Source organism: Austrofundulus limnaeus, unplaced genomic scaffold (assembly GCF_001266775.1).
Source record: "Austrofundulus limnaeus strain Quisiro unplaced genomic scaffold, Austrofundulus_limnaeus-1.0 Scaffold399, whole genome shotgun sequence".
NCBI classification, from domain to species: domain Eukaryota; kingdom Metazoa; phylum Chordata; class Actinopteri; order Cyprinodontiformes; family Rivulidae; genus Austrofundulus; species Austrofundulus limnaeus.
The window spans coordinates 16,134-30,475 of NW_013952801.1; the positions used below are offsets into that span (position 1 = coordinate 16,134).

Consider the following 14,342-nt stretch of genomic DNA (forward strand, 5'->3'; position numbering starts at 1 on the left):
CTTAAGAATTACTCCTACACTTAAAGTGAGACTGACACTTAAGAATTACTCCTACACTTAAAGTGAGACTGACACTTAAGAATTACTCCTACACTTAAAGTGAGACTTACACTTAAGAATTACTCCTACACTTCACTTAAAGTAAGACTGACACTTAAGAATTACTCCTACACTTAAAGTAAGACTGACACTTAAGAATTACTCCTACACTTCACTTAAAGTAAGACTGACACTTAAGAATTACTCCTACACTTCACTTAAAGTCAGACTGAGACACTTGATAACTGACTTTTACTCTCAGCTTTTAACTAAGAATTATTTTACACTTAAGTCCACTCTTAGCAGCATTCTGAAGAGGAATTCTAAGAAGTTTGATAAATACTGGCCCTGATATATTTAGAAATAAAATCATTTATTGGTGGAGGGGCTAGCCCATTTCAAACTTTGAGAAACAGGACACATTGAACATTTGGTAATGATTAAAGTCTGAAATATAATGCTCACTGGTCGTATTACAATAGTAAACTCACTAAGATAAAGGTTATTTGTCCAAAAGTTTAACTGTATTTCATCTTCATTCCCCAGGACAGTCTGAGGATGGTTTCTGTGCGTGGCATCAATAAAGGTGAGGAGGTGTTTAACACCTATGGCCAGGTGGCTAACTGGCAACTTCTTCACATGTACGGCTTCACAGAGTCATATCTAAGCAACAGCAACGACACTGCAGACATCCCTGTTTCCTGCCTCTACAAAGCTGCCAAACAAGGTAATCTCTTTTAGAGAACTGGTAAAGTAATGAATTAAATGTGGAAGATCATATACATGTATAGTATTTATAACAAAGTAGTGTGACAAAAATGAAATGTGCAAATTACATAAAGCAGCAATAAACTTACTCTACAAAAAATATGTATAAAGGACCCAAAGAGAGCCAAGGAGAGGTTTTAAAGGACCCTGGACTTGAGAGATGAGGGAAAATAAAATACTCAGTGTTGTATAAAGTACCTCAAAGTGATAGTTGAGTAAAAGTACAAGTATCTTGTCATAAAAATACTTCGGTAAAAGTTAGTCTTCTCTAAATATATTACTCGAGTAAAAGTCTTAAAGTATCAGAAATTTTTTGTACTTAAGTATCAAAAGTAATTTCTGACAAAATCTACTTAAGTATTAAAAGTAAAAGTACTGAGTAAAAGTGAGCAGTTAGATTTTACAAAATGACATTTATTGGGAGGTGACTTCTCCAAAAACTATATTTTCTAACAGCGTGCAGCTATGATGGGTTGTGTACAAGCTAATAGTGTGTCAGAATGGTATATATTTATACTTCTCATCCAAACACAATTAAATTCACTCTATAGGAGACACAGTTTATCAGGAGAGGATTTATTAAGTAACAACTCAGAATAAAACAGGAGTAACAACTTTCTACTTCTTACCTTTTTAAAAATGTAGTGAGTAGAAAGTACAGATAAATGTGTAAAAATGTAATGAGTAAAAGTAAAAAGTACGCTGAAAAATAATTACTCAAGTAAAGTACAGATAAACAAAAATTCTACTTAAGTACAGTAACAAAGTATTTGTACTTAGTTACTTTACAACTGTGTAAATACTGTAACGTGTAATATTAAGGGTTTAACACCAGCAGAATTAATTTATTAGACGAATTTGTGGAAAACGGTTCGGTTTACATAAAGTTTAACTGTTTAATGTGTGGACCACACAAAGGTTTAAACTTCTTCTGATTCACATCCTGAATGTTTTTGAGTTTTGTGTCTTGTCTCCTGTCAGAAGCTCAGTGTGATTCAGAGCAGGAGCTGGTGGAGGAGCGGTGGGAGGTGCTCTGTCAGATGATGGAGGAGAATGGAACCATGGTCTTCAGTAAACATGGCTGCCTCACTGACTCGGAGCTGCACACTGCACTGAAGGTGATGGAGCATAACCATTGTCAGATTACATGCAGAACAAAGTGAGAACACAGAAACCACCGCTGCCTTCCTCCTTCTTCTTCTCTCAGGTGTTGTGTCTGTCCAAAGAAGAGCTGTCTGAGTTCAAAGACAATGAAGGATGGGAGGAAGATCATGGAGAGGATGACGATTCTCAGGCGTTCTCCATCGAAGCTCTTTCCAAATTAGAGGTTTCATGGAAACGACTGATTCATGAAGCAGCTCGGCTCACGCTGATGTCATACGGAGACGGGGAAACAGAGGAAACACTGGTGGAGCGAGACAGAGAGCTGATGGAAGACGAAGCAGCCTTTGACAGACTGAGCAGCAGGCAGAAGAGGGCGCTGCAGGTCCGCTTTGGACAGAAGATGATTCTGTACAGACTGATGGAGCTGACAAACTCCTGATTTCTGCTGCTTTACAACAATCTGCTCACAGTCAATAAACACACTTCTACCTGAGCTTTCAACCATTTTCATACATTTAGTGAAAAAATAAATATACATATATAAGGTCTGTCTACTTTTTGGTCATTCAAATTTTTTGAAAACAATGAAAATGGAAAACAGACCATCATACATGTCAAGTTGTACAGATTGTCCGTAAATTATAAGGATTTTACGTCATTTTGCAGGTAAACGGACATAAAGAGCAATCACAGATTTTTTCCAAGTCTTTCAGATTTTTTCAAAACCTAATTTTTAAATTAATCCGACATGTCAGAGCCTGCAGGGTATCCTTAACCAAACCCAAGCAGCTACAATAAAACCCACCAGAAATAAAAACTTGATTTGTTGCTGGTTGTTTTTAACGAAGAAAATGCAGCTAAGAGGATTAGAAAAGTCTCTGGTTCAGCTCCGAAAAGAAACGAAACTAAAAACTGCTCCACTGAATGTTTACACCAAAAGATCTCTGATTCGTTCATTTCGCTGTCAATCAAAAAGGGATTCAGGCTCAGACAGATCATCCAATCATCATGCAGAATCTGGGCGTCCGAACCCGCCCACTGCTCCATAGACCCCCAGAGACGCTGAGCGTCTGGGGGCGGGACAAAGCCAGCATTTATCCAATGACTCGTCTCGTTTCGCTGCAGTCTTTGCATCACTAATGAGCTCTGTAGACGCTGAGCGTCTGGGGGCGGGACAAAGCCAGCATTTATCCAATGACTCGTCTCGTTTCGCTGCAGTCTTTGCATCACTAATGAGCTTTGTAGACGCTGAGCGTCTGGGGGCGGGACAAAGCCAGCATTTATCCAATGACTCGTCTCGTTTCGCTGCAGTCTTTGCATCACTAATGAGCTCTGTAGACGCTGAGCGTCTGGGGGCGGGACAAAGCCAGCATTTATCCAATGACTCGTCTCGTTTAGCTGCAGTCTTTGCATCACTAATGAGCTCTGCAGACGCTGAGCGTCCGATGGGCGGGACAAAGCCAGCATTTATCCAATGACTCGTCTCGTTTAGCTGCAGTCTTTGCATCACTAATGAGCTCTGCAGACGCTGAGCGTCCGACTGTTTAAAGTTGTGAAGCTGCAGGAATGAGGAAGAGGAAAGTTGTGTCGTTACTGTGATAAGATGATTCTGAACAAAAGTTGAGCTCGTTGTAGCACGTTTAGTCAATGACATGAACACACAACAGTGTATATTTATCACTTATTTTTTTACATTTTAGGGGAAGCTGAGCTTCCCTTGCAGTCTTAGAGCAATCACCTCTGTCCTCTTCACAGCGGTTTTATAGTAAATACACGGGGGAGAGACAGAAACAGGAGTTTCATAAGTGTGGGAAAAAATAGATTGATAGAAAGGAAATGAGAAAGTACAGGAAGAGGAAGAGGAGAAGCAGTGCTGTTGACTTTATTAGAATTGACTTCCCCAAAGCTACAGAATACACAACGCTAATTCCCCAATGCTACAATGGCTAGTTGTACAGAATTTTAGCAAAACTTATGGATTTTTGAGGCTCTTTATACAGGTAAACGCTGAAAGGGGTTGACATGTATGGACAATCTTTTCATCTTTGCCAAACCAGAAGTTTACCATGGTTGTCATGGCAACTCAAGACACACGCTCTGCTCACTTTAATTTTTTGCTTTATCTCATCAGTTTTCAACATCGTTACGTTGGCTGGATTGTGTTCTACTGCAATCTGCTGCTGTTTCACATGGTTATGGAAAGAAGGGCTGGAGTAAACTGATGTGCATCTATCTTAAACCTTTTCCTAATTACTAGACCCTGTTATTTTATGTCTATGCAGACACACCTGACATGTTTCGATGAGTACTTCTGTCTTCATCAGAGGTGTCACAGCTGATGTTTCTGATGAAGACAGAAGTACTCATCGAAACATGTCAGGTGTGTCTGCATAGACATAAAATAACAGGGTCTAGTAATTAGGAAAAGGTATTAAGATTGATCATATAGACACAATGACTTCATTAGATCAATGTGCATCTAGGTTTCACCTGAAACAGTTCGTGTGCAGTCGTGTCCTCAGACAAGATTTGTTGTGAGGTTAAAGTAGCTCCACTGTGTTTCACACAAAGTGGATGGGAAATATTCTTTGAAAAAACAAAACAAAAAAGTATTTCTGGTACGGTAAAAACAAGAAGAGGGTCTGTTTTTCCATTTTTGGAGTTTAAAAAAAGAAAAACAATTTATTTATTGTTTTCCAGTATCAGTTTTTAAAATAAAAAAAACGTTTGTTTTTCATTGTTTTTAAAAGAAAAATCAAATGACCAAGAAGTACACGGACCACATTTAAACACGACAGAAAAAAACCATTGAGAGTTCATTAATTTATGATAAACATGGAATTTAAAATTGTGTAATTTTGACTGGAAGAAACACCAGTTAGTAAAGATACAGTGAGGTTAGGGGAGCATTTGAAATAATTGAAAATTAGTTTAGTTTTAATATTTAGGATTTTCCAGAAAATGTCAGCCAGATTTTCCAAAACAATTCCTCAAAAAACAAAACAAAAAAACAAAGTTTAACCTGCTTCAGGCGTTCAGTGTCTTCAGTTATTTTGGTCTTGGTTTGATCTAAAATCCAGACGCTCTGCAGCTGGACACACTGTGTGTCTTCAGACTTTTCTTTGAGTTAAAAAATGGTTTTATAACCATTTGAGTTTTTTTATGATTTTTCACTCATTACAAAAACGGTGGACAAAATAAAATAAGAAATTATCTTTTGTCAGAACTTCCTGTACATTCATCTGTGGCATCTCCTCAGTGCCTGACATGCAGCCCCAAATCATCAAGGACTGTAAATTTGGTTTTCTTCAAGCGTGGGCGCATGCGTCTGAAACTAATTTAGTTTATTTTGTGGCTGCCCTGGCACTTTGACTCTGTGAAGCTAACTAAAAGTCCACTAACCATGTTTAAACAGTTAAATGTTGTGGAAATGAAGTGCCGTGGCTTTACCTGGTCCTGGATGTAACCGACAGCACCTGTCAGGAAACCCCTCCTCCCACAGACAAAGCTGCTCTCTGCAGCCACACCTGTCCCACAGGTAACTAACCACCGGTTTTCAGTTGGAGCAAAAAGTCTTCTGAGGGTTTCTTGTCGCTCCTCATCTTGTTCCCCTTCAAAAACATAAATAAATAAAAATAACAACTCTTAAAGAGTAACTTACCCCAAAATTAACTTTTTTAGCTGATAAACTGTCTAGAATGTGTCTAAAATGTTATATAGCACTGTTTCTGTGCTAATTTTGATGTTTTTGTGCCCATGTGGTGTGTGTGTGTCTGTGTGTGTCAGGTAGATGGGTTTGTGTGTCCCTGCTGCAGATGTTTGTGTTTTGTATTGTGTTTAGTCTTTGATGAAGTTTAAAAGCAGCTCAGCCCTCTGAAGAAATGACACCAGGATGCAGTTGAATGCTTTATTTTCTTTCTGTATGCAGACTGCAGTTAAGTAGCAAGAACTAAAGAACTACAAAATACAACACACGGACCAATACATTTACAAAACATTCAAAATGTTACAAAATGGGCTGTATTGGTCCTTCTATTGTTGTTTTCCAATTTGGATCTTTATACAAGTTATGATGTCACCATCACTTTGCACAATTGTACAAGTGCCAGGGAGAGACGTTCAGAACCAGTTTCAAATGGACAAACCATCAGAAAACAGTCTCTACCACCACACCTGAGACTTAACCACAACTTTCAGTCCCAATCAAAAACAAGACAAATAAAGAAAGTCAAAGTAGCAGGCAGTATTTCTCTGCAGCCTCTGAAACACAAACAGGATTGTTGAGGGAAGGAAACAAACTAAGGACTTTGGTAGTGAGTGAAAATACAGACACATTTTAGCTGAAACATGAAATGCATCCATTTCCTGACTTCCCTGCTCTCCTCTTATTAATATTTACAACAAAAACTCCAAAATAACTATTCAACAGTAAATCCCGTCACTCTCCATGTCAAGCCAACGGAGAAAAACCCAAAGAAAACCAACTCTCCATGGTTGAGCAGTTCTGTCTACTGTAACTGTGGGAACCAGTCCACCCAGTGGCAGCAGTACAGTGGGAGGTGTGTGTGGTGGTGGCAGGCTGGCTCAAGGCCACGGCGTCTCTCTACAAGCTGGCTCACAGGTTAACTGGCTCCAGTTCCTTCCATCACCTGCTGAGCCTGCTTCTGGCCCATGCAGCACTGGGCTACGGACTGGAACAGCCTGGAGACACACGAAACCATCAACAAGCTGCAGCTGACGTCACCTGAACGCCTCCGACACAACACAAGCTTACTTTTCAATCTCAGGGGCACAGTGCACAAAGTCATGACTCCAGAACTTGAAGGCAGGATTCTTGATCAGCTCAATGAAGGTGATGAGAAGCCCCCAGGGGTGAGGCCGGTTCACTATCAGCCTCTCCAGCAGGACTCTGGAAGAGCAGGAAAAGGGTTGGTGTTGTTGAGGCCCACGGGCTCACAGAGCTCAGATCAGACAGGCTCACCTGGTGATCTGCTCCTGGATGGCCTCGGTGTTGGCCTCAGCAAACAGGTACAGCATGGTGCAGCTGAAGTAGTGAGTGTGGCTGTTTGGGTACCGCAGCTGATTGGCGATGGCATTCAGGAACAAGTATCGCCCTACAAACACAAAGACAGGATCCTGATCCACTTGGTACACATTTTACCATCTACAACCAGGTTCTGGGTTTACAGTACTGTCATACCCTCAGTGTCCAGGTCCACAGCCAGGTTCTGGAAGATGTCCATGTGTGCAGAGTGAGTGATGGTGCTCATGGAAGGGGTGCTGCCCTTGTTGTGGATGTGAGCGATGGCCTGTGTGCCTACGTACAACACTAGAGCGTTGATCAGCTGGATGTTGTAACGGTTTCCTGGTTCATTTGACACCTGACAGAGAAAATTCATGTGACATCATGTCTGCCGTCATACACACACAAGCTGCAAGTGTGCGCAAAACTTTGTCCATATTCTGTTCATGTCGAAAAAAAAAAAAAAACAGTTTTGCAACTGCAGTGTTTCCATTAACCGTCTGAGGTCGACGCCTGAAGGTTAATGAAAACACTGCAGTAATAAATGTTCTTAAAGTCACGTGAATACGTTTGTTCTCATGATAAGTCATTACAAACATGGCAGCGATGGATGTAAACACATAGCATGTTGCTACCACGACACTAGCGCTCATCATCAGAGGAGACGTCGGCGTCTTTTATCGAGGCTTTCCAGAGACAAGTCCCTACTTGGGAGCGGCTACGTATGCTGTGTTTTTGGGAAACTGTAGTCGCTGAGTTTACTACTTTATACTACTTCTGTGATATTACTACTACTTCTACTTCCTGTTATCTTCTTCATCGTCTTTTTCACCAGTAGAAACAGACGGTTGTTGATCACGTGACTCCTGTGATGTGAAAAAACTGTTTCCATTGCAGTTTTGTGAAAAACACCGATTTTAATACGGCTGAAAAACCACCTCATCCTAGAGCAAAAATATTTTGTTGAAAAACAATTTTTTTCAAAATCGACGTGTTTCCATTGAGCAAATTTATTTTTGAAATTCTAATTTGCGTATTTTCTTGGTGAATGGAAACACAGGTCCAGTCAGCAGTCAGAAGCTGGTCCTACCTGCAGGTTACTGCGCAGCTCAGACAGGAAAGTGACAGGTGAACGTGTCTTCAGGTACGAGTCCAGATCCTTCTTGAACTGAGACGGCATCACGCCGGTGAAGTTGGTCAGGATACGAGGAGCGATGTTGATCTCACTCAGCATGTCCACCTGCAGGAGTCAGAAACACTTGTTAATGTTGTGAAGACTGGGCCGGTGTTCCAACAGAGGCAGGGGGAGGTGTGCACCTTCAGGTTGGGGGTGAAGGGGTCAGGAAGCCTCATGTTGCGTGGGAAGGCACTGAGGATGAGGTTGCGCAGCTGGATGCAGTTGGGTGGAATGACGTCACAGAAGCCATAATGATAATCACACAGGAACTCTGGGAAGTCGTGGAGCAGGACCAGAAGCACCCTCAGCGTGCCCTGAGCAGCACATCAACACAGAGTTGTAGGTTTAACAATTAACCCTAAAAACAAACTGACACAAGGATAGAATCTTAAAAACTGTTGAATTGTTTATGTGAAACTGAACCTTGTAGAGGATTTGCATAGGTTTGATGAGCTCTACATTCCTCAGGAAGGGAGCGAGGTACTTAAAGAGATCAATCAGCAGCTGTGCATACATGGGCCAACCCTGGAAAACAACAAGTCAAACCTGTAAAATACTGGTCCTACACACACACACACGTGTGTTTTCAGAGTGACGGTTCCTGCTACCTTCTGCTGTGGTGTGTGCGCCAACATCCTGGCGATAAAGATGCGATGGGAGATGAGCTCCAGCCAGGCGTACACAAAGCCAGGGGCTTTGGTGGGTCTCAGGATGTGAAACGTATTGCTGCACAGACCAGAGACAAAGCAACACCAACATGGATCAGATTTAAAATCTTTAGTAATCCATTAATGAATGACTAAAATCAGCTTTATAAACTGTCAGCTTCTGCAGTGTGCCTTTGAGTTTTAAATGTTGCCACGCTTTGACAACTTCTGGTATTTTTTGGGCACTTGTTGGGACTTTTGGTCTCCTGTAGCTAAACACAGCCCATGGTGTACACGTGTTGCCACAAACACAAGAGCACCACAAATAAGATTACAGCTGGACAAAAGTTCCTGAACAGTTTATCTGTATCTATTTCTAACGAAGCTTTGAGGCAGAGAAGCTGCCTTGAAGACTTTTAGTAAGCGTATTACTTGAGGACTGGTTTCTGCCCAAGGGCAGATGATGGGATGTCCTACCAGAAGGCAGTGAGCGTCTGGAAGTTGATGGTCTCCAGAACGTGTTCGGGGGCATTGAGCTCCAACAGCAGCATGATGAATATGCGGTGGTACGGCAGCTGCTGGAAGTCTGTTTGACGAACATCATGGTCCTGAATCAGGACACCAACTACAATCCCCAGCACCTGGAAGAAGAACAGGACATTTTAGATGTCAAGCATCCATCAGAAACAGCTGAGAGGATACAAAGCCAGCCACCTTCAGTCATGAGCTGAAAGCTTTCAACATTACAAACAACCTGCTGACAACAAAACAACATCATGTGTCAACCAACTGTTTATAAAGCACGTACCTTTATTCTGAATAAATAAGGTCAATCATTGTCCCTCCCTAAATGTTTGCTGATATAGTCTGTGATCCTTGATACGACATCAGCTTGTAGAACTGTTTGTGTACCTTGTTGAGAAGGTTGATTTTGGTCACCGTGTTGGTGGCCTCTCCAGAATGTTTGACCAGCAGGGCGATGAGCCTCACAAAGGCATCCAGGTTGTGGTAACACTTGGCTCTGATGATGGCTGCACTGGCTGCTGGGTTGTGCTGCTGTTCAGCCTGTGCACGGTAGCTGATCTCCACACACATTTCTGTGCACAGACGGAAGAAGCGTGTGATCAGGTCATCTGTCTTCAAGATCCCCTGCTGATGCATCTAAAGGAAGAAAAGAGGCAGACAGGACAGACATCAGCACTCAAGCTTTTGTCTGGTCAGGATTGGAGGGTTGGAGGCTCACAGCTGACCTGGCCAACGAAGGCAGAGAAAGCTTTGGTGCTGTCCCTTCCAGCAGCAGCTGAGTGATAAAGGTTCACCCACTCCCTCAGGAGGTACTCTGCCTTCTCTCTCAGGCCTGGAGGATCATCATATTCTGAAGCCTGTGAAATCCCAGAGTGCATCATGAAGTTGGGTCCACCGTGAGCTCGGTCAATCATGGCCTCGTAGTTGGAGCGAACAACGTCCATCAGCTGGGGCAGCCTGTGAACCAGGAGTGGAGGCAGCAGCAAACATCGTTCACTCAGTCAATGTGGGCAGAAACCAGAGGCAGGACAACAGAAAGAAATCCATCCATTTTTCATGAGTGTGTATTGTTCTGGTTGGTTACCCCTCTGGTGCATTGGCTCTAGAGTGAGCACAGGTCCTCATCAGGGTCTCAATTGTTTGGAAGAGGTCAGCTTCTGTGACGTGGCTCACGCTGCGTTCGTCCACCAGCAGCAGCTTCACCAACTGCATGGCAAATGCTACGGCCATGTAGTGCAGGCCATTCTCCATAGACTGGGATCAGACAGACACAAAGGCTCAAAGTGCTGATCTGCTGCTGGCTGCCAAACTGTGAGAGAGAAACTGTACCTGTGCCAGGTGAACATCATACTGCTGCATGTTAACAAGGTGGTTCCTTATCAGAAGCTCCACTGCCTCCACATTGTATTTGTATTCATCACGACATTCAATCAGACACCTGTGAAAACACAAACCAGGTTTGACCTGTTTACCTGTCTGACAGGCCACCTAACCACAACAAGAGAAACATGAAGGACGCTCTGATTAGTAACAACTTTCACAAGCCTGCCATACAAAAAGTCTATTAACCTGGTGATCTGCTTATTGCACCACTGTGGTCCATAAGCACGCCCATCCTGCAGGGCTTTCAGCACCAGCAGGTGGCACTCTCTGTAGCGCAGAAGCAGGTCAGCATCAGCTCCACTTGTAGCATCAAGAAGACCTTCCACAGCCTGGAAAATACAGAGCAAAGCAACAACTCCATCAGCACAAGGTTCAGTCTTTGTTGACACATTTCTGAAGCACAAACCCCAGCTGTGCAGTTAGAGAAGCTGCTCCAAGCATGCCTGCAAGGAGAAAAGCTTATCCAGCAAACACTGGAGTCAAAGTGTTGTACCTTCTGCAGGAGGCCGAGTGCAGCGATGCCATCCCTGGAGTTCCTGGCTAAAGCCACAGCTTCCAGCAAACTACGCAGACCCTGGGTCAGAGGGTTCATGGCAAGTGCTGGAGGAATGGCATGAAGATGCTGCTCCAAGTCTGCTATGCACTTATCATAGATCTGAGCCACATCATCAGTGGCCCATGCTTGGTTCTAAAACAGAAATAAAGACACACTTAAAAACAGTCAAACAAACAAACTGTTCATTTCAATGTTGGTGGTTCCCCCCAATAAAATTCAATTCTAATAAAACACCAATAATCTGAGGTAATGAACATCTTTTTAAGTTATTAAGCATGCAGAAACCTTTAAAGTTCCCCTTTCTGACACCAGTTCAGTTCTTACGTTTTGTTTTGGGATGGTCACAGGAGATAAATTCACCTTCATGGGCTGAGCCAAAAAGCCAGTGGGTTGAGACAGATCATTGCTTGGTAAGAAACCTGGGATGTTCCTGGCAAACTCCTCATAAACAGCCAGCTGTTTGGGGTCCACCCCTCCAACCTGCAACATGGACAAGCATTTCTTACTCAACAGGTGTGAACACCTGGACAGAGAACCAGCACAAGAGTTGTGGTTCAGGGAGAAAACCTAGGAAAAGGAACAAATGAAAGCTGTTCCAGTGATCCTACCTTGAGTCTGATCTGTTCAGGCATTCGTTCAGCTTGGTATGTCAGAACAACAGGGTCACAGTAGCGGCGGCCCTCTTGGCGAGCGTGCTTTCTCAGTTCAAACTCCTGAAAACAAAGAAAAGAACAGCCTCAGTGTGTGCCCTGGAGTTGTGACGAGCTGTTGGTTTACTTTGTTTCTACAGGTAGCAGAAAGAAAACACACAAAGCAAGCCTTCAGTGCCATCAGCCAAGCTTTGACTCAACGTGCATCAGCATTCAAACAGGTCAAATGTTAATGTTATGATGTCACCAGCTGGGTTGTTTGATCAATGATGTGACTGTAAACAGCAGCTGGGACTCATTAAATCCAGCTGTTAAGACACTAAAACAACAACTGCAGTCTGCTAACAGTCTTGTCTGTGGTGCTGTGGTAGGACAGCTGACTTGGGTCCACGTCACTGGTTTGAGTCCTCACCATGACCACATATCACAGGGATTAGGCGTCTTAGCCTGTTAGCTTCAGCCCAGATGCTATCGCCATATATATATGTATTAGCTCAGTGCTACACATTCTCCTCTCATCACTGAGGTCCTCCATCCTGACAGAGAGGGGAACACAAAAATGACTCAGCTGTACCTGAGAATATGGATGGAGGACCTCAGGTTAGCTCAGTGCTTCCCAAACATTTTCTGATGGGCCCCCCTTTAGTTTATAAAAATAATTTCATGCCCCACCAACACAACCACCACTCACACGTTTGTTTCTGGACCCGTGGGGACCTTCCATTGACTTCCATTCATGTTTTTTAGACTTTATATCCTAACCCTGACCATATACTCTAAAATTAACCTCAGAAACTTACCTGAGCCTAAAACTAACCTAAACCTTGGTCCTAAACCTGAGCCTAAAACTAACCTAAACCTTGGTCCTAAACCTGAGCCTAAAACTAACCTAAACCTTGGTCCTAAACCTAACCCCACACCTGGAACATGCATTCCCCACGATTCACTTCGGTCCCTACCTGGCTGCTTTTTTTTTTTTTTGGTAAAATTGTCCCCACATTGTAGGAAAAACCTGTCCCCCCCTCTGTCCATGTTAAAATATATTTTTAAAAATTTACAAAACTAACCATCCTACAGTATTTTTACGGTCTTTATTTTACAGTTAAAATAAATGTTTGTCAAATAAATTGAAATGTTACAACTAATCCTGGATCCTTTAAGACAGGGTGTTATCATGATTCCATCAACTGTATGAATCCCAGTCAACACAAAGCTCTGTCCCAGTAAAAATCTCACCGTGGCTAGTCTCTTGTCCATTTCAGGGCCAGCCTTCTCCACAGCTGTTTTCTGAATGAAACAGCAAGCTAACTCACAGTTGTCCTGGGCAATTCTGGCAGCAGCCTCTTCCATCATCTCTCTCTGCTGGGGGGTCGGTGCCTATGAAAAAAAGAAAGTATAAATAACGCATAAAGGAAATTTGATAAGACACCTAGGCCTGAAATGACTGATTTGTTTTAACAATTTAAACATCCAGTAATCAGTGACATAAGGCTACATGTTCAGTTTACCCTGAGTGCAGCAGCAAAGCTGTTCTTCAAATTGGTGGCGATGCTCATCAACAGAGGCTCACGACATGTGATCATGGCCATACCAGCAGTCAGATTCCTCATCATGTGATGTGCAGCTACACGCATGCGGGACTCCTCAGAATCCAGGGCGAAATCTTTCCTGATGATTTGTTCACAGGTTGTCATTGCAATCTTGATGGAACGATCCACCACAGGATGCACGAGCTCCTGGACCGCCCTCTCCACTGACTGACGCACGCATTGCTTCAGCTGAGGATGAGCCTGCAGCAGAGGGACCTAACAGAAAGATGGACACATGATTAAAGTCAAATCAAACATTGTTCATATAGAAACACATCAAAATAAGACAAATGTACAAAACGTCAGAGGAAATAAAAAACATGTACAACAGGTTGCCTTCAGGCCACGGCCTCCCTTGAAAAAGACATCTGCCACCTCAACAGGATTTGACTGATTAAATAAAGGTAAATACATAATATAAAATAAAAAAACAAGCATGCTGCACAGCAATATTATTTGTGATGATCTCATACTTTTAAGTATATACTCATAGTAATGGTACTGAAATATATTTAACCATGAAACCTGATGAATCCAACCAGTTATTAAACTACAAGCATGTCTTCCAGACATAAAAACATGGATGACTCTTAACTTTCTGCTTCTAAACTCAGATAAGACAGAGGTTCTGGTTCTTGGACCTGAACATCTTAGGGATCAACTTTGTAGCCTTTCAGCTCCTCTGGATGACATTAATCTGGCCTCCAGTCATGGAGGTATAAATAACAGCTGGAGCTCAGAAACCAGGTGACCATGTGATCAGCTGCAGAAGCTAATGGCTGACATAAATCAGTCAAGAGTCTGGATTTACCATCACTGTACATGTTGGCAGAGCAGAAAGAAGGACTGACGATGTAGAAAAAATAAAAACTATTAATAAT

General features: G+C 42.6%; 2 protein-coding genes across 2 annotated transcripts in view; one reads left to right on the top strand and one right to left on the bottom strand.

Moving 5' to 3' along the window:
- The window catches only part of setd6 (SET domain containing 6, protein lysine methyltransferase), a gene marked incomplete at its 5' end in the record, with an annotated part of 7,384 nt that extends 4,929 nt beyond the window's left edge, over positions 1 to 2,455 (top strand). Inside the window, 3 exon segments of the mRNA XM_014023955.1 lie at positions 586 to 766; positions 1,789 to 1,925; positions 2,015 to 2,455. Coding sequence (XP_013879409.1) covers positions 586 to 766; positions 1,789 to 1,925; positions 2,015 to 2,350 — 654 coding nt within the window.
- Positions 2,456 to 5,804: 3,349 nt separating this feature from the next.
- The window catches only part of cnot1 (CCR4-NOT transcription complex, subunit 1), a gene marked incomplete at its 5' end in the record, with an annotated part of 51,391 nt that continues 42,853 nt past the window's right edge, over positions 5,805 to 14,342 (bottom strand). Inside the window, 19 exon segments of the mRNA XM_014023956.1 lie at positions 5,805 to 6,612; positions 6,686 to 6,820; positions 6,893 to 7,025; positions 7,112 to 7,292; positions 8,025 to 8,174; positions 8,252 to 8,425; positions 8,535 to 8,636; positions 8,720 to 8,837; positions 9,236 to 9,399; positions 9,671 to 9,919; positions 10,009 to 10,240; positions 10,368 to 10,537; positions 10,613 to 10,721; positions 10,853 to 10,995; positions 11,160 to 11,354; positions 11,583 to 11,702; positions 11,831 to 11,935; positions 13,109 to 13,249; positions 13,381 to 13,677. Of these exon segments, the coding sequence (XP_013879410.1) occupies positions 6,534 to 6,612; positions 6,686 to 6,820; positions 6,893 to 7,025; positions 7,112 to 7,292; positions 8,025 to 8,174; positions 8,252 to 8,425; positions 8,535 to 8,636; positions 8,720 to 8,837; positions 9,236 to 9,399; positions 9,671 to 9,919; positions 10,009 to 10,240; positions 10,368 to 10,537; positions 10,613 to 10,721; positions 10,853 to 10,995; positions 11,160 to 11,354; positions 11,583 to 11,702; positions 11,831 to 11,935; positions 13,109 to 13,249; positions 13,381 to 13,677 (2,997 nt within the window).